Here is a 27,790-nt window from a genome sequence, read left to right on the forward strand (position 1 = left end):
AAAGTTACTTACACATATTTTATTATGTATATGCGACACAGCTTATATATACTACATACACAAACCACGTTTGTTTTTAATCCACTAGTGCTTCATAAATCACTACATGTTTTTACGAACATAATCAGACAGATGAAACAGATAATACATTGTATTGATGATTGGTGAGTTGTAAGCTTCTCACAATGCTTCTCATGGCAGGAAAAATGACTTTTGTGAAAACGATTAACTTTGGGTGTCGCAAAGGGTTTTATCAAGTGATCAAACTACATAAAAAGAACGTAAATGTACCCTTTTCACCATGAACAAGATTTTAAAATGTTTGATTAATTTATTATGAGGATGATTATCCACCCTTTCATACATGTATCCTTGGCCTTTGAAAAGAAATGAAATCACACAGTTTCCATATATCTGAATTGTTATTTTTTTCGATATATATTATAACTTACGTTAATATTCAAAGGAAAAAAATGTAAAAAAAATTAACCTAGGCTGAATTCTCAAAATTCTCAAAAGGAGATTTTCCACTAAAGTTTAATTTTAACCGAATTGATTGGTCGAAATTTGAGATAAAGGAAGGTCTGAGAAAAATCGCAATCTAAATTTCGTTTTGAAACCGGACACTGATCCGCATTCAATAATTATTTAATAAAATTATCTTTAAAAAATCACATGCCGAAGAGTTTTATACATTATGCGATAAAAAATGACACGTATGACACTAATTTAGAACCTTATATTCTACAGTACCTGAACCGATCCGTGCAACAAAAATTGCGACCGGTCATCGATCACCAATCGGTTTCCGGTCAGTCATCGATCCGTCAAACTGATCTATTAAACCGGTGATCGCATCACGTGACCAGAGCAGTCACTGTATTTTACGTTTTTTTTTATTGTTTTCTTTGTCAATTTTACACATATTTACATAATGCAATTGATTTGAACATCAAGATATACTTTTATTTTACATTTATTTTACTTCAAACACACCTTACGTCATTTAACATAACAAAACTGCGATCAGATCGGTCAACGGTCACCGGTCATCGGTCATCGATCCGTCAGCGATCAATCAGTCAACGGTCATCGATCCGTCAAATTGTTGCGCGGATCCGTTCAAGGACTGTAAGTGTTGTAAAATTTGTAAATACGTTACACTTCTGTAAAACGATAAAAATGCAATATTGCAAGTAAAAATGACGCTTCAATGACTAATCCGGTACTATCATGATGATTCATAAACGCAATCCTCAAAACATATTATCCCAGTACTTTAAACATATCAACTTGTAAAATAATTTTACTTGACCTAATTAAAACAACTCTTATAATATGTTACACATTCTTACACACTCTCTTATTAATCAAACCCTACTCAGTAAGGGATAAAAAGGCATAAATCATAAGAAAAATCATTTTTGCTCATCATTACCATTTGGCAAATATAGGTTTGATGTTATCACAATTTCTTACTGACTAGACTGATTACAGGCAAACCGGAGCCACGGGGAATATTTTCAAGCAACGCTTGACCAAGAAAATAAAAATAAAAATTCTTTTTACATATTATAATTTTGACATCTTAACTTGATCTTGCTGAGCAATATAAATCAGTTCTGCAGAGAGTGCCAAATAAACTAAATTGAGAAAATGTATTGAAATGTTCCGAATACATAGTAGGACTCTTCTTAAATTGACATACCTGACATACCGGACATAAGTCACCTATACACAAGTATAGTGTAAGTTATATTGTGAACATAGGTAGGCCGTATGAAATGAAAATCAGGGAGTTATTAATTTTGTCATCTTCTGCAGATTGGAAAAAAAATCCAAAGCAAAAGTCAATTGAGGTTTTGACTTAATTATACATATATTTAATATGGTATGTCTTTATCAGAAATAGGGCATGCCATGCCATAAACTTTTTCTTGATGCACAGGTTTGTTTCTAGGCAGAGAGGAATTTGTAGTGAAATTGACCCCGTATTTGCTAATAAGAAAATTATGAATTAACAATTTTTCGCATTCTCATTGTGGAATGGCGTATCGACCCATTAAATTTAATTTTTATATTATAATGAAAGTCAGATCTAGTCATCATCGCTCATGCTAATCTGTCGTTTATCCTGGACAAGACCAGCTCCAGCATTAGCTGTATCATCCATATAGTCTGTCATTGTCTGCATCATCGAACCATTCCTATACTTTTCCGACATGGCAAACGTTCCGGCAGGGGTTAGATTACTGATACGACCGTGTTTCTTACGAAGACGTTTGCATGGTCGACATGGACAAAAACAGAACGCTTCAATAAACCCTTGTCGAAATCTGAAAAAAAAAGATATTCATGTTAATTAAGAACAAAAATGATTATCCATAAGTGAAATGATGGAAATGAATCTGTAGCTATTGAAAGAGTAAATAAGGGAACAAAGGTTCTAGCGGAAATAAAAAAAGAGCAATCCTTGGATAAAGACCAAACATGGAAAACAAACATTAGAACATTAAGTAACTAAAATGATACATATGAAGTAACAAAAGCACAAAAGCAAATGAACACGTTTTTCTTTGTAAATAATACAACTTTGTAGTATGTATAGAAGGTAACGCGAAAACAGATTTTTGTGTTGAACACTTTTTAGGTTATAATATTCATTCTGATTACCCTAATATACATAAAGAGAATGGATATTGTGAATATGTCAAAGAGAGAACAACCCCACCATGATAAAGAATGTCAACTATGTCAACTTAAGGCCAATAAACGATAAAGATAACCCGAAGCCTCTATACCGGCTGCAGCAGTATGTACATATCAGCTCCAGTTACATGTTGTCTGACAGATAAATTGGTCGTTAACATTTTAGGGATGGAAAACTTTTGTAGTACAATTCATCTAGACAATTTAAAAAAAATGTTTTTCGAAAATCTATGAAGAGTGATTAGTGTTTGGACTGTCTACAAATAGGTCGTAGCATAGAAAGTTTTGTATGCTTAATATCAATTGTGTAAAAAAAAATAAATCCTGAAATGATCAAATAAATAAATAAAATAAATAATACTGATATATGAACAATCTTTTTAAGAGAGGAGACCGGTGCAACAGGTCTAATACCGTTAATATTCAGCAGGTACTAAAATGGTATGCAGTTGATTTGAAAGAGTTATTAATTTGATGATTTGAAAAAGAGATATAGTATAAAAAACAAATCACGTCATAGTCATGCATATATGGTAAGTAACACAGACAACAGTACAGTCTGTTTTGAAACAGAAAACGATATATATCCTTTTATACACGATTCTGTAAATTTTGTTGCTTGCCAGTATGAGTCTAACCTGTCTCTACAGCAAATATGGATAATACCTTTTATAATTGTGTATATGTAGACTTCCTTTTTTACGTCTAATCCACTAATACAGGTATGACAGTATATAAATCATTGATTTTATTCAAGCAATTTGAATTTCAATTTGCAAAATAAAACTGATTATTTTCCAAAAGATACAATTATTTTAAAAGATAGTGGTTCTTTTTAAGCAATTGATCGAAGTATAAATTGATCAAATAGTGTAGGATATAAACAGATCCTCCACGGGTTTTGTTACACTAATTTCATCGGAAGCAAAATGAAAAACCAAAACTAAACCAAAACACAAACAAACAAACACAAAATACATAAAAATAAACAAACAGACAAAGCAAATAAAACAGAAATAAACAAAAACAAGAAGAACAGAAACAAAGATTGAACTAGAAATTTGAGAAAGAGAGAGAAAACGAAATTACTCAATACAAAGACGGTGCGAACATTTCTAAATTAACATTGACATCCTTACCTTTCATTCATCCAGCAGTATATAATTGGGTTATACATGGAGTTACTCATTGCTATCCAGTATATCACCAGATAGATTTTTTGCATATATACATGTATCGTCATATCGGCAAAAACAGAGGCAAGGATGAAATATAGATGGTATGGTAGCCAACAAACCCCGAACACAATCACTACAAATATCATCATTTTCACAACCTAAAATTCAGAAACAAAATATAAATATAATCTGTATATTGTGTACAAATATTTTCGCAAAAAGTATAGGTGAAAGGTACTTGTTTTATTTTCATTTACACGTTCTGTTAGTTTTTAACTCAAAATATTTCGTATATCTGCCATTCTGTGTAAGATTCCGACAATCGGCGGCACACCATTTATTCCAATTAAGTCATTTTTGCCTAATATATATTCAGCAGATCTAGAAAAGAACCGTAAATCTTTCCAAATTCTTCCTGAACATCCGCGACGTAGATATTTTATAAATATATATAGTTAAAAAGTGCGGGTTATTTTTTTTTCTTAGAAACTTAACTAATTATTATCTTAAGAAGGCAGACTTTACAAGCACTATTATTGTTATTTCTGGGGGTTATGAGGTAAAAAATATTTTGATAATGTATTAATGCATTACAATCTCTGCCATTTTATTTCTTCATGTACCACACCTTTATATATATTTTGCCTGATTCTTAGACAGAGAAGTCTTAAAAAAATATTTTTAAGGGACTCTTTAAACGTGTATGAGTTTGGACCTGTTTCTTTCTAATGTCACAATTCATTTTTTTTGCCGAAGTCGTATGTATGAGCATCAAAGTATATCAACGCTGTTACGGATGATATGAACAGTGTCTTGTCCCTATAAAAGCAAATTAATAAATGAGATTGAAGAAAAAGGAAGACTCGTCACTTTACTGGGTGCAAAAGTGCTGGATTTAGTTTACTCCGATTACAAAGAATAGGTCTCCCTTTAATCTTGTAACCTAAATTAGCTTACTCAGTAGCCCTGCATGAGTCTTTCATCATAAACTCGTGGATCGTTATGGTGTATCCATCAGCACCATGAAAACTGATTTATTCAACGGGTCATAGTTTTCCTTTCCTCGTTTGTCTACCCCGGACTTGACTCTTTATGAGCAACTCGGCGGGTGTTTCTAAAAAAGCAGAGGACGCTTACCCTACCGGTGCACCTGGTCCATACTCCCAGTTTTCAGTGAAGTCCGAGTTGCTCATTTGCTTTTGTTACTTTGTATGTATGATTTTAGTTAATTTATGTTCTTTGTTGTGTATGTTTGTTTTCCATGACGGGTCTTTGTCCCTGGATTAGATTCTTTTGATTAACGCTATAACCTTGGTTCCCTTGATTACTCTATCACAGACAATTCTTATAATTTTCATGCAATATAAGCAAACTGTGTCCGCATTTAGATAACTATTCCATACGCCTTTGATATAATTGGAAGGCAGCACAAGTAACCTGTTTTTGTTATGATTTAGAGTATGTTATGTGTGCATCTGAATCAATCAATGTTACTTGTTAGAGTATTTTTCTGAATATTGTTTTTTTTTTCATATTATATTCTACTGATGAGGTATTTAAAAACGTATTTTAGTTTGGATCAACCATACAAGCTAAGTTGAAATATATTCAAATGTAAAGAATGAATAACATGGTAGTTTTCCCCCAAGACTTAAACGAATAAGAAAAGTCTGTCAAATCAAGAGTTCTTTGTATGAAATACATGAAATTAAGCAACCAAACCAATACGCTTTGCTATTCAAGACATTTCAAAGCCTGTAGTTACTACAAGAATTCCTTTGTTGAAAAAGAAATCAGTTAACACATAACTGATGGTTTCATTTGAACTTATCTATGCAGACACCATTATATTTAAAAAAAGAAACAACAGATTTCTTCCAGCATTCAGAACTCTTTACTTGTAAAAAAAACTTAATTATAATGCCATTGAAATCTGGAAATTTTGTAGACACAAACAAGACGCGAATAAATCGATTAGAACAATAAACGACATTAAATCTTCAGTGGGTGTATGAATAAGACAGTAAATGTTCCGAATTGAAAGAAAAAAGGAATCATATAGCTTTAAGATATTATTATAATTTCTTTAAATAGCCATGATATTAATGCCAAGACATTTATAACATGGAAGGTTACAGTATTTTTATATTTCAAAGATGGGAGATTTCTTGCCTTTAATCATTAGAACAGGTACAACAATTAATCACCAATCATTAAACACTTCTGGAGTACGTTTGCTAACCGTTCAGATAGCTTGCAGGTGGCATAAATTCAAACTAACCACTTTTAGAAAACAATTTGTGAACACACTTTAAAGTATTTTTTTTTACAATTCACTCGTATTTTGTCGTCCAATGAATTATTTTATAGGCAAGTAATTTTGAACTTACCCAAAATAGAAAAAAATGTTACTGAAACATCTTGAAATAGAAATAAATGTTTTAATTAAAGAGACTCCGATTGATTTCGAAACTGAATTGAATTATTATTGCAAGGTAGTATTATTCTACAAGATAAGTATGCAGGGTAACAATAAGCGGTGTCATTACTACAGACTCTAAGTTGCGTCATCTTAGAGTCTGCAATACAACTGCTCTAGTAACCTTAAGTGAAAGTTCAGCGGTCTCTTGACTTTTATTATGATTATGAATTAATTCAAACTAATTCATAATGGCATTGTTTTAGTATCTGTACTTTTAGGAACTTCATGTATTTAATACTGATTTTATACTGATGGGATGCTTTTGAGAATATATCAAGTGATATGAAATTCTTACTCTGCGTTTTGATTGAATTCTTTCATACTGTACAGGTGTATTTTCACCAATAGCCTTGTGACCCCATAGCTCTACACCAACACGTGTATACGTGATGATCAAAATAAGCATCGGCATGATATAGGAAATGATTAGTACTGTAATATTGTACCTGTAGAATAGAAAAGAACAACCTACATAACGTAGCAAGAATAATATTCACTGGAAAGCTGGACAATGGGCAGTTGTTGTAGGAGTCAAATGTACAGATTTAGGGCGTATATGTATGTTATTAAAATGTGCAGACGAAAATACTTTTTATAGCATTGCGCTTTAAATCTATGATATTTCAAACAAATAAATATAGATTTAAATTCTACAATGATTTCTCGTTTGCTTACTACATATTGAAAGCACCTCCCTACGACCAAAATACATTTCGTTCAAAGTACATTTTTTTAGTAATTCTGTCCATAAAATAAATCCAACACACTTGAGTCTATTCTTTATATTATAAAACAGATTTTTTTGCATGTTTGAAATCGTAAATATATTAGGTTACTTATTTATCTCGAAAGGGTTCAACTTATTTTCATTATCCTCTGCACAACTATTAACTTACCTGTGCATCCCCAATCTGTACACTTGACTCCTACAACCAGTGCTCATTGTTCAGTTTCCCAGACAGTGATATTGAGACATGTAATTGATATCGATTTGTCAACACATTTATTTACTTTATCATTGAGTAGACTTTAAAAAGTCCTCATCATTCTATCTTGTCCTGTTAGCTAATGCTAAACACAATTTAGCGTAAGGGGATAATTATCATGACGATTTCAATATAAAGTTGATATATATTTTTTTTATTGTAATAAGTAATGATAATGTCACGTCCGTCTTTATTATATTATAGTCACTTACTTGCCACCATAAATGTGAATCATAACGTGCTTCTACCTGACCATAGGACTCAAAAGAGAGCTACTACAACTCTACAAAATAGCGTTCCAATCTAACAAACACGATACACACACTGTGCACATTATATGTGTAAGTGAAATGTTTTAATGTTCGAATTATACACCTTTAAGGTCTTTTAATTAATTGATTTTAAAATGTCTTTTCTTGTATATCTACACAACGAAACCAATACTTTACTCATACTTTGTGGCAGGTAAACTCATCACGGTATTTCATTAAAAGATTAGAGTAAACTATATACCAACCACACATCAATTTGACTGTCTGAAAAATTTCCATCAGGCCATACAAGTCCACATGTGGTTTTCGTTACGTTTGGGTACGTTACTACCTGTCCATACAGTAGGTAAGGTATCGATAGGGCAATTGAGACAGCCCATATAGTCATGATCGCTAGAACTACTCTCTGCGTTGGCCTTGGTCGCAGAGGGTGGATAATCGCCATATACCTGAAATCGAGTAAAGAAGATAAAACAACTAATAATTATATATTATTACTAAATAAACAACATAATATAATCTTAAATAGTTTCAACCAAATCTCACTTGTGTAAATGCTTTATCAAAGAATAATTAGTATTCGTAGATGAAATTGATATGAACCCGTTTGTTTTCGATAGAATAAGAAGAAAGTCTGAATAATTTTAAAGTTGATACCAAAACATAAGTGAAAGGGAAAGAAGCTATTATTAATTATGTTACTTCTTTCATACAACTAAATACAACCAAACGCTGTTCTTTGTAAATCAGAAGTTAAGGTAACGGTTATTTCATTTTAACTTATGTAAATGCAAGCTCGTATACAAGGCAACAATTTCCAGGCTGGAAAATCAGTGAACCTTCGAGCTAGGGTACCTGGAACCTTGAATAAATACTGGACTCGAACCCACAGAGGTAACCTGGAGAATAAGAATTTCAGATCCTTGACCACTTAGCCTTAGTCACTCTGCCCCTCAATGATCCACAGACGGAGGTTGTTAAATGTAACATAGTTGCATTAAAATACACTCTGAAAAGATAACAAGGTCAACCCAAACTGAACACCAATAAAAATCTTCTCAATTTGCGACAGTGAGAAGGGTTTGCTTCTTGTTATCTTTTACCATGCGTCTAATTAAAGTCACATGTACAAGTACAATTTTTTCAAAACCTTCTACGCACTAATAAAACAATCGTTACATCTTTCTGAAATAGAAATGACAAAAATAGTCATTTTCTTTGTTTTGTCAATAAATTGTCAGTATTGTATCCTCTTTAACGCCCGTAAGTGCACTTAGAGATACATTAGGTGTTCTGATTATACCATACAGATAGATTATATATAATGAACCCAATTTAGCTTAACTTTATATGCTATGAATTAAGAAGACAATGAATGCAGTACTTGCATGGAATAAACTTTCCATTAAATAGTATATTTAGCAGGGAATGGAGAATGGGGCATAATACAACAGGGAAACGGGCATTAGACAATAGGAAACGGTGCATGAGACAATATATAATGAGACATGGAGCAAGAGATATAGGTATTTGGTATTAGACACTAACTAATAGAACACATTTATTTTTTATATCATATTTGTAAAAAAAGACCTGTATCAATCTAACATGAAAAACGGTAAAATTTTGTAATTTGAATAATTTGCATTATTCCCGTAATAGACAATAATGTATATGAATGGAGAATGTGACAAGGGAAATGGGGCATAGCGAATTGGGCAATGGGGTGTGACAAATAGGGCAATGGGACACGGCGAATTCAACATTGGAATGTTAAAGAAGGGAAGAGTTGGAAGTGTACCTCATATAGAAGCTGTACACTATCAATCGACGTATAATTTTGAAAGAGTAATCAAGGGAACCAAGGTTATAGCGGTAATCAAAAGAATGTTATCCAGGGACAAAGACCAGACATGGAAAACAGACATACACAACAAAGAACATAAAGTAACTAAAATCATAAATACAAAGTAACAAAAGTAAATGAGCAACTCGGACTCCACTAAAAACTAGGAGCATGGAACAGGTGCACCGGTAGGGTAAGCGTCCTCTGCTTTTCTAGAAACACCCGCCGAGTTGCTCATAAAGAGTCAAGTCCGGGGTAGACAAACGAGGAAAGGAAAACTATGACCCGTTGAATAAATCAGTCTTCATGGTGCTGATGGATACACCATAACAATCCACGAGTTCATGATGACGACCATAATTTTTTTGTAGTGATGACTTCAATCTTGTAGCAACATAACCCTGTTCCAGAAGCCTATTTGTTAGAGTTCTAGCGCGATACAAAAGGTCTACGTGGTCCCGGCAAGCTCTGGCATAACGTATGAGTTGTGATATAAACACTCAATACGCCGGAGTCGAAGGGATGTTGCCACAGATGAAAGGAAAGTTGACAATTCTGAATGAAAAGTCATCACGTTTGTCGTAAAGTTTGGTCAATAGTTTTCCTTTACCATTTGAGTATATCTTTTTATAAGAATCAGGCAGGAAGTGATACACCAAATATTTGGCGACACAGTTTACTGCTTAAGTGCCTTTAGAATGTACACTTGAAACATATAATGGTGCTTTGTAATTTGTGGCGACCATTAAAGAGGTAATATTTGACTGGTTACATGTATATAATGAAGGGTAATAACAAAAATGCCGAACGGGTAATTGCTAGGCAATAGTAAAAAAAAGGATACGTCACCAAAGAAAACCCTATATGACAAATGGCAAATTCAGAGTGAAAACCGGAGACCATTGGAGACCATTGGAGACCATTGCAATGATCCTGACTTGGTACAAATTGAAATGGTGGTTTCAATCAGATTTAAAGGCCAAACCCCTGCTTTCATAATTGTTAATCGTTTACGGTATGCTACAATATAAAATTGCCACCGGTCAAAATTTGACAAATCAGTGGCCAAAACAATATATAACTGAATGAAATTAAAAGGCAAGTGAAACAAAGAATACAATAAAAAAAAAAAAGAACAAAAAGAGATAATTGATTCTAGCACTTATTATTTAGTTTTATGATTTTATATTTTGTCTCTCAATTCGAAACCAAATAGGTGTTTAAAGTATTATTGGATTTTTGTTTTTTATTGCAATAAAATACAGATTATGTAGTTGAAACATACTTAATTTCTAGAAAATCATAAAAAAGGTTTAAAATATAATATAGCCAGACAATACTGTTGTAAGATAAACAGAAATATCTGAACAGCGCGCATGTACTGGGAAAATCATTAAACAAAGTGGCATCTTCCTCATTATATACTTTTGTGTCGTTTTATTTTGTCTGTAAATAAAATGGTATGTCGATACTTCGGCATCTTTCTGAAGTCAGAGACGGGAGAATAGCAAATAAAGTAAAAATAAAACGAAACGTAAACAGGAAACATTTACTTTTTTGTATTGCAAGTACTTGTACTAGAACTTGTTTTGCTGACTTTGTTCAACTTTAGTTAACGAAATATTATTTCGTTTATATAATATGTGATTTTACTAAGATCGTGCATTAACATTTATAATGTGCTCTATGTAGTTTATTATGATTCACTTTGAAGTCGGAGGTAACAAATCATAAACAGCTGACAACGAAATGTTAATAGTCAATATGAAAAAGATATTTAAAAAGTAGAACATACTTTATTCTTATGCGGACATGCAGTTTCGAATTCAACATTACGCAATAGTTAAATGTAACTTTACAGTCAATGTATCAATCATACTTTTTTAAAAGTTTGTCTTTTATCTTTATATGTACACTGCAAAACATGTGATACATGTGACCACAGAAACGGGAAAGAATTGTGTCATTTATTTATTTGTTTTTAAGTCTAAGTTTTTTTTGTTTGGCCTCATATATACGTATTTGACGGCTTTTTATGTGAACTAAAATACATTATATAACGATCCGTAAAATAAAGAAGTTAATTATCGCTATTGGTTTTGCATTAATGAGACATGTAATTAATCTTGCATTTTATTTCTAATGCACAAAAAGCATCTAAGGGTCAAAGACCGTTTATTGACTGATAAGTCCTTTTCGGCATCACTGTCCCATTAATCAAGCGATTATATAGATTGCAATGATGGTAATTATTTTGGTAGTTTCCGTGTCAACAGATACAAGGTTTAGCTTTCCGCTTAACTGAAAAACATGGACTTGTGTTGCATTCCTGTGTTCATTAAAACTATCGCACTGTTCCCATGTGTAAAATATCGCACAACATCTCTCAAGCACAATAATGGTTGTAGCTAATTTTGATATTTGAACTTAAACATTAAGTTGTAACGATCCGATACGGAAAGAACATTATAGGTGAAATTCTGAAAACACGGCAAATTTTGTACTTGATAAGCGCTTGATTTTAAAGAATACTGGCCAGACTAAATATAAAAATATAAGTGAGTCAATGTTGAGATAAAACTATACTTAGACCTATTAATGCATTTATTAGCAAATTGTTCACTAAGTTAATTTACGATATCCTGTAGGTAAATTTATAAAATCGTTCCCCTTTTCACCATGTAACTACATATTATACGCTGAAAAGGTTTTCATAGCCATAATATTTGTGCTGGTATTATTAACATTGTCAATTCACAATATGCGCTGCAAATACAAATAATACGTACAGTTTGAGTCGTTTTCAAATGACATTACAACAGAGAGAGAGAGAGAGAGAGAGAGAGAGAGAGAGAGAGAGAGAGAGAGAGAGCTTTTCATCAATTTATCAATTTGAATCAATGTAAGTATCATAAGTAAATGCATTGCACTTGTTAGCTTCGATAAAATTAGTCATTGCACCTGTATAATCGAAGTAACGTTTGTTCAATGATTGTAGTGCCTGTCCGAGGATGTTTTCTGACAAACACAAACATATGTATATCCAGATCACTGTTTTCCTCATTTATCTTATAATTATTTTATAAAAAAAGAACATGTTTAAATGGTTTGCTCCCGGTGCTTTTTGTCTTGTAGTAAATAAATATACATGAATTATTCATGTATCAGAAATCGTTTCATATATTCTGTCAACAAAAGTTTAATATCAATAGTTCATATCTTACATCCTTTAATAAACTATATTGTTTGATATTCCAGTAACTGGACTATTTTAAAAGGATGCATTATTTTGTATATAGCGGGGATTGTGGTCGTGTTGTTCAATGATAACTGAAAGTGATAGGCCAGCCTTCTGTGTTGAACTTTTCTTTTAGTATTAAGGAGGTAGACCGAGGGTAAATGATATAACTCCTGCACTTAGATTAATTGATTGCTGGGGTTTAACGCCCGAGCATTAGTGCTATGTTTGTATCGTATTCAATTTCACCAAAGCCTATCATGCTTTCATTTCAAAGAGAATGAAATCAGTCCAAGTTACTTCGATGCTTACATGAGATGGATGTAAAATGCTGAATACAAACGTTCTAATGATTTGTAAGAGTTGTGTCCCAAACCTTAGGTCTACTTCCAGAAGTATCATTTCATTTTGTATTTATTGTTTGTCAGTCTACGTTTCAATCGTATTTCGTTTTCAACTTGTAAAAAATATCTTGTGTTGTTTATTTCATTTTTCATTATTAATTAATCTTAAGTCAAGCGATGTATCATATCCTACTGTTAAAAATTTCAGTCATTTGCGAGAACTTGTTATCTATTCATTCGTTATCGTGGTTTAATTCTATAATATCTATTAGCTATGTAAACATACTCCAAAAGTTTTTTTACGTCGTTAAAATCAAACTACAAACACAAAGAAATGTACTTTTAAATCGGTCAAAAAGTCACCCCCTGTTTTATTTTGTACATAATCAATTAATTAAACAAGAATCTGAATAATCGTAAAATCTCACCAGCTGTGTAGATTCACAATGTAAACAACTGACTTCATCCTATATTTTCATTGTCGAATAATGTTCAATATATGAACTTTAACACGTCTACATTTTAAAAACCATATACATTTTTGTTGTTTGAATGTGAATGTTGCAAGGTGAAATACATTAAAAAAAATAAAATATATATAAAATCACTTAAGATGCATATATATCTATTAACACTCAGGTAAATCAAGTTACACTGACTTATTTTCTAAAAAAGTATAAAAAGGGTTTGAAAACTGCTAGTTTTTATACATGTGATATGAAAACATCTTTTTGTATTTTCACTTACCTATCAATCGCGATTGCCATCAGGGTCAAAACGCTTACTACAACAGTACACAGGGATATAAATGTTGAAAATTTACACCAAAATGTACCATACCACCAGTCTTGGTACAACAAAAAAGTCGACGCAAAAAGTGTATTTAGTAAAGAAATCAATGTGTCCGCTAGAGCTAGATTGACCAGAAAATAATTTGTAACTGTCCTCATTCGTTTATGTGCTAGAACTATCCATATAACCACAAGATTTCCAGCCGCGGCTACTAAAATCAAGATGATGAAAGCAGTAATGAATAACGCTTGTTGCCACCATGGCATTAAAAATCTGTGTTCGCTATATGACGTCTCATTTGCAGTTAAATTTGCCATTATATATCCTTAATAATTGTTTAATTCAGTGTGTATCTTTTTTTTCCAAAATGTATTATGTAATGTTATGAATAAACTAAAATAAATCCCTTCGTCAACTCTAAGAAAATGCAACGAGTTATAAAAGTTTTCAGTATACAATATTTACGCTCGTAAGTACATCAAAATTCAATACAAACAATGCCTTGAGAAATCACGCTGTTTTTGACTTATTTTCTCATTAGATCCATTTCATGCGTTGACACAAGTGAATTCAAAGTGCGTGCAAATAACTATAACACTTTTCCTCCAAATTTCTAAACTTTTTCTATTTTCACGCTATTAAAACCGCTATTATTAGCTTAAAAGATAATAAGCTTTAACAACAATTGTTAAGTGATTCTAACAATTTGCAAAAGTGAAATCCTCAATAGCAACTCACATTGGCTTTTTGATGCGGTTCGTCACAATGATTTATTTACTCATTAATGAAAGAATTCGCCAATCACACAACAGAAGCCGTACTTTGTATCAATATATATATATATATCCAAAGATTTTTTCCCCTAATCTGCCAGATATACTACTTTACCAATCAACTTGGCATTACAGATATTAGTTCCAAAATCGTCATTGTTCATAATAACTTTCTATATATTAATCAAGGTTGATAAATCTCGATGTTCAATCCACGATCATAACTATTGATTCAGACTATCCATTTGGTAGTATATTGGACTAAATGAACACATATTACAAATCTATTACTATTAGTCCTGCGTTTCTTTTTACACTTGATTAGGCTACATTAGTGTGACGAAATGGAATAGGTAGTCTTGTAATGTTTTATTATTACAAAGTTTGAAAGATCATATAAAGAAAGATTAAGCTGCGTATTGGAAATGATCGACTGGAAATAACTTCTTTTTTTTGTATGAATTATTTCCTTTCTATAAATTATTAATACTATTCGTTTGTTTTATATAAATTGTATAGTATACATCCACTGATAACGGTGAGAAAAAATTGGAAAAAATCCATTTTTATCTTTATTAACGATTATTAACTCTTCGTTCAACATGTACACGTTTTAAAAAAAGTTCCCACATTATGACATTTTTTTTGGGTCCACGATGAAAACAAGAAACCATACGCAAATGCAATACAATTCAAAAATAATATTTAGTTACTTTTGTACTTATGTATACCAAGTCAGGACCATTCCGATATTAGCTGCTCCGGTGTTGTAATATCTATTTTATCAGATTTATCTTTGACTTGACTTGATAATGGATCGGACAACTGTTCGGTAATATTGCTGTTACCTTTTTTGTAGAGAAAAAAGTCGAGATATTTAAAACGGAATAAAACAATTAATATTTGTTTAAGATTTCAAACTTCAAACTTGCATGAACCCTAATCGAACTGTTTACAAAGGAGAGCGAAAGTGATTCCAAAAAGACGTACTTGATGCGATTGTTAACGTAATGTGTATTATGACAAGATTTCAAGAAAAATGTTGTTTCTGATTTAAGTACTGAGATCTAAGGATTGTTCAAAGTAAAAATAATAGAGCGTAACATTTCAATTTCAATTTTCTAGTGACACATCCAGAAACTATTTACCATGGTGAAGAAAGTAATATTTGGTATCTACTCACTTGTAATTGTGTGAGCCAGTTTATAAGATCTGCTTTATTATTTTTTTTATTTTCGGTTTGTTATTAGTTTGCGGATATATATCTTATTCGATAATACCAATAATTTTGTTTCATTCCTTTATGATATAACAATAGGTAGGTTTGGTTTCACCCGAAGTTCAAATCCCTGTTAGGTCATTAGTGTCTCTTCAATTCGTGTAAAATGTTTACAATTAGGTACTTATATATATATATATATTTTTAAACTAAATGTTATAGTAGTAGTAATTTAGACAATGAAAGCAATGGTTTTTATTCCAACTTGAAAATTTAAGTCATCACTCTTAATTTTGTTTCAAGGTATCAATATTTCTTTGTCCGCAAGATGAGTTAAATTCTCAAGTTAGAAAATAAAGATTTATTTCAATTGTCTATGTTACATATAATTTCAAGAAAGAAACATTAAGGCAGATATTTCAAACCGGGAGGCAGTCGAATGCGGTATATTTTCTAAGTTTATTACTCGGTGTATTACCCCCTGCTACATATTTATGTGTTATATTATACAGAACAACCTTTTTAATACATCACACTTTTATTCAATGTGCGTTACTTTTAAGAAACACAAGTGAAATTGTTATTATTCCTCAGATATTTTGAATGTCTTACTGGAATAAAATTTGCTAGTGTTTTAGCATAAAAAATTAACAAAGATTAAAAATTTCACTATTCACTATTTAATTAAAGTCATCTTAAATGAAAACGAAAAGGATGCGCATACGGACAAGGAAAGGCATTTCCAGTCAAGATGGAGATATACCATGATGAGGGTTATATATCGGGTTGATTTATCGAGGTGGTATATGGTAATTACCAATCATTTTTTTGTATAATTTATCAAACATGTCGCATTAATATATTCTAATTATGTGTACTATGATATCCTTATATAATTACTCCTACTCAATTAAATAACACCCTTATTACATCAATACTTATATAACTAAACTGAAATGGTTTAATCTATAGTAATAAAAGGAGCTTAAATCATTAATTTGTATGAAAATAAAATCGTGAAGAGACGCATTGCTTATAATATATTACTTTCACGTCTGATACTTCCCTTAGTTGGTTGAACACTGTATATTTTCCTAAATGATTCCGTCATTACACCTTCGTACCACAATTAAAGATATTTTGCGTGGGGTCACACCTCAAAAATAATCTTGTTATGAAATGTAACGTAGTATACAGCAACCCTGACTTAAATTAAAAGTAAAAATCATGGATGTTAAATCAAACTAGTGTTTAATCAATTGATAACTGTTTTCTAGTCATCCATCGACAAGTCATATGCATCGCCCTGATATATAGCTGAAAAATACAATCCTGCTTCTTGATTACCATTTTTTTTTAAAAACGCTATTTATCAAAGATTAATTGCTATGCAAGTATAATTAATTGATCACCAACTGAAGTTCTGTTACCTGTCATTAAAAATTCATCCGTCTGAATTGAACTTTAATGATGCATTCTGATAACATATATCGAAAATCCAATAGTGAAAATAAACTTTCCAATTCTTTGTTTATGCTTGTTTGTTTTCCAAAAAAAAAAAGTGAACGGGTAGTATACAGTGATTATGGCTTAAAAATATCCTTTTTGTTGTTATTGCGTAAAAATGTGTAAAACATAATAATATGTACAGTAACATAGAAAACAAAACAATGCTATATACTCTAATTTGCATATTCAAGTCACCCCCGGACAAACAATATGGATGACCTAAAGCCATATTAAATTAACATACATATTATTTCAAAAGAAAATCAAGATGAGTTCCTGATAAATGATAAAAAATATAATGATTTGTGGTTTAACATCATTGTAATAACGTCATGATAGCGTTACATAACGTCAGATAACAAAAAAATTAAAAAGTTGAAATTAGATAACCTTATATATTTTGATACCCTTTTAAGCAGTTTATCTGTCATTAAATGCAATAAACTTAAATTCACATATTTTTCCACTTGCTGTTTATTCAACCCTCGAAATTCGTGATGACTTCCATCTTGTAACAATAAACACCGTTCCAGAACCCAAATTGTAAGAAGTCTAGCGTGGTACAAAAAGTCCGCGTAGTTATGGCAAGCTCTGGCATAACGCATAAGTTGTGATATGAAAACTCAATAAAATGTTGGTATTTTTGCTGGACTCATAATACAGCCACTTTGATAAAAAATATGATAATGATACATTGTATGATGTACGATGAACTAGTATTTTCTTTTTCTTTTCTCTGTTATGAAACATAGTATGTCATTAGAATTTTATTTGTTCTTGTATTTTGTAATATATAAGGTAGCATAATTGAAATAACCACTGTATAAGATTTTCTGTGGGTTGTTACTTTCGCAATGTAGTAAGTAAAACATTTTGCGTGGTTGTATATTCGAAATTTCACGTCTTAAATAAACATGAATGAAATTGTCGCACACACGTTTTATTGTGAAGGAGTGGTCATTTAGTGTAATTATGAAAACAAAACAAAAACATAAAAACAAAAACAAAAACAAAAACAAAAACAAAAACAAAAAACAAAAACAGTTGAACGTTTAATTAAGTAGCACTTCAGCTAAGAATCATGCAAAATGTGATTCATGGGTAAAAAGCCTACATATTTTTTTTGGATATTTTTCTTGAATTGCCATAGTAAACCAAAATTAAAATTCGGTTTTTCATATAAGCCGTGTTCTTAAGAGATAAAAATTATATATGCACTATATATTTAAAAATTAAGGGATAACTCGGTAAATGACACTCAAATACAATAGAATCTATTGGATTTTCAATGATGATTATCTCCTAAGAGCAGACAGATTGGAATGAGTAAACATTTCATAATATAGACCCATAACACAACTTAATTACAAAAAAAAAAAAAAAAAATATGCAGCCTTTTTTGGGGTGTATCACATTTTTCAGATTTTATATGTCTCTTACTAAGACAGCTACTTAACACTTTGTCTCGAAAATCTTGCAAAAATTGTAATATTCAATTTCAGTAGTATTCTACAATTAATTGGAGATATTTGCGTCAGTAACCCCATACAAAAGATAATATATATATGAGCAATCCAGTCTTCGAAAGATATGTTGAATATGTTATTTAAGTGCTTCAGCTTTTGTTCCAAGAAATTTTTCGTACACTGACGAGAAAAATGCTATATATTTTTCTTCTAAAGATTCACCTGGTTGTGGCAACTTTTGATATTTCATATTTTATTTGAATTATTAACCGGTATAAGGCTTGAAAATAATGTTCCATTCCATGAATAACATGCGAGAAGCTATATTTATATCAAAGAAAGATATATGACTTTGTCCAAAGAAATCATTTATTTTATCTAAGGCACACAACATCTAAAAATATAAACTTAGTATCGCCTGACATCAAAACTGAAAAATTCGGTATTAAAATGGCTCAAAAGATAATTATTTGTATTCCTACATTTTGTTGATTAACGTTAAAATAATGATTAAACCTGCCAATACAATACACAATTCAAAATTGCACCAATTATGGATTAAGCCTTTTTTACGACTTGTAATCTTTCTTGCAATACGTCATATTGGCCTGGTTAGTCAATACAGGTTAAACTGCGTAAGGTTCCCCATTTTGGCTTGGTTATAGGTCCTCGCTACAAGTGTGAGGAAATGTTAGTAGTTAAAATGTTTATTGTCAAGCCTACCAATTGCTGTGCAGACAAAACGAACGGTAAAGACCATCGATAGTAAAACAATGAAGAATTTATTTAGCTATCTGTCAATTTCATAATGTGAAGAGGAGAGAAAGAAACTTAGATTCATTACTTTGTATGGAAATCATTGTCTCTCCTTACCGTAGACATTATCATTGTTCTGACCTTTAACTGGTTCAAGCCGACACTTTATTTATTGTAAAATTCAACATATACAAACTGACATTCAAAACGTGTCTTAAAACGGGCAATATTCAATTAATATATTTGCTACCCATTTTTCAAGGCCTTTGTGATGATCAAACATTGCTATCATCCCATCAACGGTATAAATCGAAGTTCTTTAAGTACAATTTCTGTGTAAGAATCAGGCAATAGACGGCACATCATAATTCTCAATTTGGTCTTTTTTCCTCAAATATATTCAATACATATATTGTCTGTGGCATAGATATTTTTTGACTGCTTACATATGGAAAAAGTGCCGGAACATTTTCCCGTCATGTCATTTTCCATAGTGCATTTCAACTAAATTTGGTCTATTGATATCTAAAAAGGCACATTTTACAAACGCTTTTGAGGTTATTTATGGAGATTATCATGTATTAATACAATAAAATCTCGGTGTTTGTTTCCTTCTTGTGTCACACCTTATACACATTGTCCGATTCTTACACGGAATGGTACTTAAATATGTCCACCTGGGGTGGTGTGTCTACCTGCGGGCTGTTCTTATGAAACTAAGTAAATCCTACTGCTGATTCCATGCACTTGTCCAGTCAGGAGATGTTGGTCAGTAATGTATTTTTGTGTCGTTTTTACTTGTCAGTTTGATAATTATAGTTTGATAATTAGGTATTGTTATCGACCTGTTACCATGGATTTATTACCTTAATTGTAAGGTAGTAGTTCTAGAGTTTGCTTAAAGATGTGTTTACACTTTTTGAAAGACTTAATCACGATTTCTGAAAGTATCTACTGTTGCGGATTAATACAATGGCGCAATTGTTACGTTTCCAAACATCCGTACCCTTTTTCATCAACTTAGTCTATGAGCTGGCGCAATACACATCAATTTCCCGTTTCTATGAGTTCGAAGTCATTCCTTCAAAATGTGTCGCTATGACGTTTTTCTAACGAGTCAACGATAACACTTATGTCTAAGAAATTAATAAGTTTTATTGTTCATAAACTTGTTAAATTATCATCTTTCACGTGGATAACTATCTGAAGCTTCAGAAAACAGACGACAGCCAAGGGATATATGGGAATAAAATACTCTGGACCCAATTTAAAGGCTAGTGCACGGATATAAATCAATACCTTTGCGAACATATCTTCGAAATGATATGACTTTATTTTATAGATTTCTGATTGGAGATTCCTCGCGGGAATACAACCCTAATTACGACCCAAAAATACCTACCGACATGATTGTTTAATGGTATGAAACCATTTCGGTGATTGCACTTTCTTTATTGAATTTATATAAATTTATTTGATATTTTTTCCGATTCCTTTATTACTTAAAAAAATTAAGGAGGTGGTCATTCCTACAGTGCAGTGACTGTTAATTGATAAATCTTTTTTTTTATTTATTTCTACTGATTACATTTAGATCAGAGACCATACAATACTAACATATGACAACCAATGTTACGATCATCTGCTAAGCACATTATGGTGCACAAACATTGAAAAAAAAAAAGAAAGATTGTGAGCCATGAATATATAATTCAGAGTAAATGTCTGTATTTAACTAATTCATTACCTAACTTAATTTTGTACAAAATTTTTGTTTTCTTGAACATAAATCAGGCATACAAGATCAAAACAACTAGTTTGTGTTCAATACGCCTTCTGTTGGCATTCTTGCAAATCGTGCACACAGCAGGTATCTATTGAAAATGAGAGTGAATTAGTGTTTGATGTTTCCTAGACAAGACATATTTAAAACGATCAATATGTTTTTCGTAAACGATAATTAAAATAATAAAACTCTGAAGATAATTTTGTTTGGCTTGTAACAACGAGCTCGATTTCTATGGTAGAACACAGTTTATTCACTTTTTGCCAGTTTTTATTGATTTCAAAGATATATAAAAAACAAAGGATTCTTTGAAATTGTTTGAAATGGGGTTTCTGTATGGATGCATATGTTCTAAAGTACATAAAAAAATGTACGAGTATACATTGCAAGACTATTGTATGTCAAATGAACTGCCTGGGTAAAAGCAACTCTGATTTCCTTAAAAGTAATTGAACAATAAAGACCATGTGATTTCCACTCATAGTCTTTCCGTTTGAACCACCGCATTGAATTAATCAAATGATACATTTACCATTTTAATTGCAAAATGGGTGAAAGAAATACCAATTAATACCCATTGATGGGTGAAAGAAATAATAACAGAACTTAAAAATAAAAATAAAAAAAAATAACCAATTGTAAACAGCAACAAAAAACTCAAAAACGAAACAAAACAAAGACAAGTTTAAATTACCAATACGGATAACTATGCAGTAATCGGTCATAGCGCAAACATAATAATACATTATAGATAAAACCGCTGTAAATACATTCCAGCTGTACAAAGATAAAGACAAATAACAGTGTAGAACTATTTCCTTATAACGAAGATAACACCTTATATCAGACGGCGATTAAGGATGAAAAATTTTAACTTATGAAAGTGACAATTTTATCATACACATTGATGTCTGGTCTAACACTTAAAAACGTTTAGTTCACTTCAAAAAGTACGTCTTATTCCCTAAATACTACTGATTTAGTTGTCAACGACATTTAAAATGACTTATACGACTATGAGGGTGAAAAGTTCACGCAGATGACCAATACATTTCTGTTTGGGGAAAACTTCCCATTCAATGACTTGGAGGGTGTTGAATCTGGAATTTGTGTTGGGATGAGGCTATTGAATTACAAAAATGGTGAAAATGTTTTAAAAGCAATTATTTACACCAAACACTGTTTGTTTTTTCATTACAAAAACATCTGAAATTGTTGCAAAAAACAAAGTTTCGATGTGAAAATATCAAACAGAAAAGTTCCTTTGATTAGAGGGTCTTCGTGATTAATTTTCTATATATTTTTATTTGTAATCCGTTCTCCAGAATAGAGTATGGAACAGTGGCAAAGGGGAATGGGGTGATATTTTGTCCTAATAGAGATCTATACTAATTAAGTGCTGTTAATTGACTACATATGATTTAGATTATACACATATGGATTTTGGATTTTGAGTTATTTTACACAGAAAGTGTATACAGAAAAGCATATCATGTTACATATCTCATTGCACATATTAGGTAAACTGGTACCCTGGTATTAGATGGAACCGCTTTTACGCTATCAAGACAATATCTTCAACCAAAACTATACATAAGACAGCTCCATGTTAAACATTAAACAAAAAAATGCTATGCTATTTAATAGATGAAGGATTCATAAAAAAAACCCAAAAAAACAAAAAAAACAAAAAAAAAACCATTTTTTCTGTCAGATAATTATATGAGTTCTAGAAATAGAAATTAAATAAACGTCATATTAAATCTGATAAGCCCTTAACGCTACACTACAATGCTTTAGATCATTAGCACGGACATTATCTCTTCAGGGGGGCGAACTTACAGAAGAGGCAGATTATTAGGTACCAATCCATATAAAATTCAGACACTGCCAATGGTATAGTGATTCATGATGTAGAAAAACCCACCAAATAAACAATGGTTTTTCAGTCTACATATGCTATATTTTTGCATAACAATAATTATTTCAATATTAACATCTGCACTTTTGAGAAAATCATACATTCATCTCCCACTTAAATCAACCAAATGAAACCAAATCAAGAACGATAACTCTTGCAAAGTGCAGATTTCATGAACAATCCATATAATGTTTATCTAAACAATTCGACAACCTAATGAAAAACAAAGACTTCTTATGTGATCAGTAACTGTTTCTGAACAAGAAATATAACTGAATTTGGTAGGTTGTTAACATGCATAAATCACCTCTTGTCTGATTTTTAGAAAGACTGCTACTTACGCAGAGGACTCAGTCAGTGGATCAGACTTGTTTATGAATCATCTTCTGTCTGATTTTTAGAAAGACTAATACTTAATTACAATGATATTGCTAATACTGCGTAGAAATGTATAAAGTTAAAACGAATGGACAAAGGGCGCTCAACAGACATTCAAATGTTTTATAAAAAAAAAAAAAAAAAAAAAAACATGTGTAAAAGCATGTCAAAATGTTCTACTTCATCGGTCAATTATCATCATTATAATAATACATCTCGTTGAACAACACAGAAAGGAACAAGTCACATTGAATGTTACCTAATTTGACCCAGTATATCATGTCTTCTGTATTGACTTAACTTGTACAATATGTAGCAAAGACATTGTAGTTTTTTTTTGTTGTTAAAATGAAATGGCAAACAAACTATCCAAACCTGATGAATAAATTGGTCAGATTTTAGTATACAAATCAATCGATCTACAGTAAAAATATCGATAATTGTCAGTTTTCAATATAACGAATTTAAATTTTTGTAAATTGTGTTATGCTTAGCACTGAAGGAGATTATAAATTGACTGAAAAGTTTGTTCATTTATATTATCTTATAACATCTTTATCGGTATCGTTTTACAATCCTTTAGACTTATAAGTTTTTGTTTATTTGTGCTATATGACACAAAATAATACGTGTAATTAAATGTCAGTTCCTGTAAGAATCAGGCAGTAAGTGAAATATGGTATAAAAAACCCATCATTTCAATAGTGTAATTTGGCTATTTGCACTATCAGAATCAAGGAAAACAAACAAGATTTTCCATATCAAGATGCACCATTGAGTTATACTTTCATTGAAATGCACTGAAAATGAACATTTCAAGGGCAGATAACTCAAATACCTCATTTTTTCTAAGATTCTATTGTAAAATTTCTGTGCATTTAAAGAAACATTTATTCCCAATTATATAGTAGCAGACACTATTTACTAGGTAGATCACAGTTAATTTAGAAAATGAAGAATTTGACTATAGACGGACACAGCTTGAGCCTTTTCGTTTCTGGGTTGCATCGAAATCTTTCAAAGCACACCCAACAGACAGCTGCCGATGAAGCATAGAATACAAAGGAGACGATTTTAATATCTTATTTAGTAAAATTGTGCAATTTGAGGTCGAATTTTTTGCTTTGAATGCAAAATCTATTTTCGTGATATCTTAAAGCAAAATCTTATTCCAGAAAGCACCATACGATTTCTGCATCATTTATTCTAAATTACTACGGTAGATAAATTTTTAGATTGATTGATAGAAAACCTAACAATCTTATTGTTAAATGATAAAGATTACTTCATTACATATTGGAAATAAAGTCGGACAATGGAACGTGTCTTAAATGAAGCTTTGAATTATCGAATACCTTTCTATACTAAGCACTTTTAAAGAGTAATCAAGAGAACCAAGATTCTAGAGGAAATCAAAAGAATGAAAACCAGGGACAAAGACCAAATATGGAAAACAGACAAACACAACAAAGAACAAATATTAACAAAAATAATACATACAAAAACAAAAGTAAATAAGCAACAGGGATCATGGACCAGTTGTACTGGTAGGATAATCGTCCTATGCTTTTTTATAACACCCACCGAGTTGCTCATAAAAAGTCAGTCTGGGGTAGACAAAGTTTCCTCATATCAGTGTAAATGTATTTTAAATTTTGGTATACTGATCCATATTCACCAGTCCTAAAGGGGTTGATTTTAGAACCGACGGAAATCATAGGATGTAGGTGGGTCTAAATTTTCATTCTATTGATATCAACCTAACATAGATATGATTTATAAAAGCAAATAAAATCAACCTTACTGTTCCAAAAATTAACTAAAGCACACGGGTGATCATTCTTCGCAAAAACACATCATGCTCATTTTCTTGCTTTTTAAAAGCACGGAAACATATTTTTATCATTGACAGAACAAAGCTACAAACTTAAAAACTGCACAAAACACAATGTGAATTATAAATGATTTTTCTAATATATACAGTAATTCTATTGAAATCATGGTCAATTGCAAAAAAAGTTTGGACAAATTTTAGTGAAAACAAAAATTCAAAATTTATGCTTGTCAAAAACTCACCGTATTCATAGCTTTTCTAAGTTTTCATTCGGTTTTTACGTTTAAGGGAAAAGAAATATAGTTTGAAATAATTCTTGATTTGGTAAACTGAAGTGGAAGTTTATTTTATCTAAAGTACAGATCTGCATTACTAGAGTAATGTGGAAAAAACTGTCTTTGCTGTTTAAATAACTTCGTTTTTTTTTCGATAAGGAGTATGCACACCTACAATTGGCAGTGCCTGTATCTTAAATGGATTGGTACTTAAATCAGATCGCTGAGCCTACTCCATAATGCCGTACTTAATACTTGATATATTTTGATATTTCCTTTGAGTACATTTTTATTGAATCTGATTCCTACAATTTAGTTGTAAATTGGACATAATAGCACATATTACAAATCTATTACTGAGTCAGTCTTTTCCTTTTCCACATAATTTAATAACATTAGGGAGACCAATCGGAAAAAGTTAATCCCGTAAAAGCATTGCTCAGTTCAAAAGAGAAAACTACTAAACCGCTTATCTATATAAGAAGAGACCGTTAAGATAAATATTTCCCCGCTGCAAGTCCTTACTGTGCAAACAAAAACTGATATTACTACGTTTCTGTATATGAAAGAAATATGATAGTTTCTCAGAAAAAAACTGTAATAGGAACAGTTTGGGAAATGATATATGTATATGACATTGTATGACCGTTTAAAACTTACTAATGGTTGTTTTAACTTGTTGCAGACATTTTGGGGAACGCTGGAAGTACTTACCATTTAAGATATAAGTTATACGCTGGTGAAGTTGTTGTGTTTCTCCATATTTGTTTTTTTTTCTGAGTTGTAATCAACTGAATATTCTAATTTTGCAAGTTGCACAATACGTGAACGAGAGACCAAAAACAAGAAATTATTATACACATTTTGATTATAACTGAATGGTATTGAAATACATAATGTCGACGACATGATCAAAGACAACAATGAAACAATAATAATATCCTGTTTCGATGTGTATCCGATAACAGACGCGAGATATAAACACACATAAGACTTTATATGAAAGGCACCTTCTTCGTCAGTTGACAAACCTGCAATGTATACGGCAACAAAAAGAAAACAGGAAAAGATTATTACCACTTTTTCATAGTAAGAAACGCCAGTTATAAAAAAAACTTACTTCAAAGTCGAATAGATTCAAAAGTATGTCTTATCTTGAACTTTATTATGTTTTGGTTTAGTTTCAATCGCTAAATATTTACTTTCAAAATACTAAAACACTGAGAATCCATTCATGGTAAAACCTCTCGATGATGGATTTAGCATCCTATTTTGATACTTTTGGTTTTGATTATTTCTTGAATAAAAATGATTTTAGATTTAGATCTTCCTACATTTGATGTTACTACTGCTGAGAGCTTATTTATTCAAACACATATAGAACGTATCGAAATTGACAATATACATGATTGGTATTTTTTGTATTTCGTACATGAAGACGTGTTTGTTTGTTTTGCAAATAACCGAGAAGATTGTGCTTTTGTGTACTTTCTTTTAATGAAGAAAATTTGTGTTCTTAGGGAATATTTACAACATTTAAACAGTTTATATCCAATAATCTTGTTTTCGTCAGCATACACTTTAATAAACCGCTTAAGTAAAAACTGACCCAAACAAGGTTATTGAGTATACAATGTAACCTGTTCAAATATTGAGTGAACTTAGAAAAGCAGAAAAATATTTAGAGCAAGAAAAACAGGCGACATACTGGTAACTACAAAACCATATTACATTTGTGACGCCATATACAAAAGGTCAATCGGTATCATTTAATCACCTTGATGTATTTTGATTGCTAAAATATAAGTTACAGTATAAATTATATAACAAGAATCAAAATCTAAGTACATAGCACTTCAAAACCGTTTATATACATAAATTCAATGTATGTATTACCTGTAATCATTTGAAGACAGATTTAGCGTACCTCCCTGGTGAATACGTGAGGAAACAGGAGAAAACAGACACTTCTGTCAGTGATTACTATTAATAATCATAAAACCAGATCAAGAGCTCTTCACAAATA

The 27,790-nt window shown here is 31.3% G+C and overlaps 1 protein-coding gene across 2 annotated transcripts; it reads right to left on the reverse strand.

Annotated features, from left to right (window-relative positions):
- LOC148620369 (tachykinin-like peptides receptor 99D) lies at positions 1–27,790 on the reverse strand. Of its 2 annotated transcripts, none has more exons than XM_088581199.1 (5): positions 27,661–27,790; positions 7,873–8,076; positions 6,665–6,815; positions 3,849–4,045; positions 1–2,336 (listed from the first exon to the last, which is right to left on the reverse strand). In XM_088581199.1, the coding sequence occupies exons 2-5, from the start codon at positions 8,070–8,072 to the stop codon at positions 2,099–2,101; spliced, it is 786 nt and encodes a 261-aa protein (XP_088437325.1). In that variant the 5' UTR covers positions 8,073–8,076; positions 27,661–27,790; the 3' UTR covers positions 1–2,098. The 2 variants fall into 2 exon arrangements, with proteins under 2 accessions (XP_088437325.1, XP_088437324.1); XM_088581198.1 differs by lacking the exon at positions 27,661–27,790 and adding an exon at positions 13,803–14,936.

The sequence above is a fragment of the Perna viridis genome, chromosome 4, assembly GCF_037379345.1.
Source record: "Perna viridis isolate PV_CMFRI_1.1 ecotype Kerala chromosome 4, ASM3737934v1, whole genome shotgun sequence".
Taxonomy (NCBI): domain Eukaryota; kingdom Metazoa; phylum Mollusca; class Bivalvia; order Mytilida; family Mytilidae; genus Perna; species Perna viridis.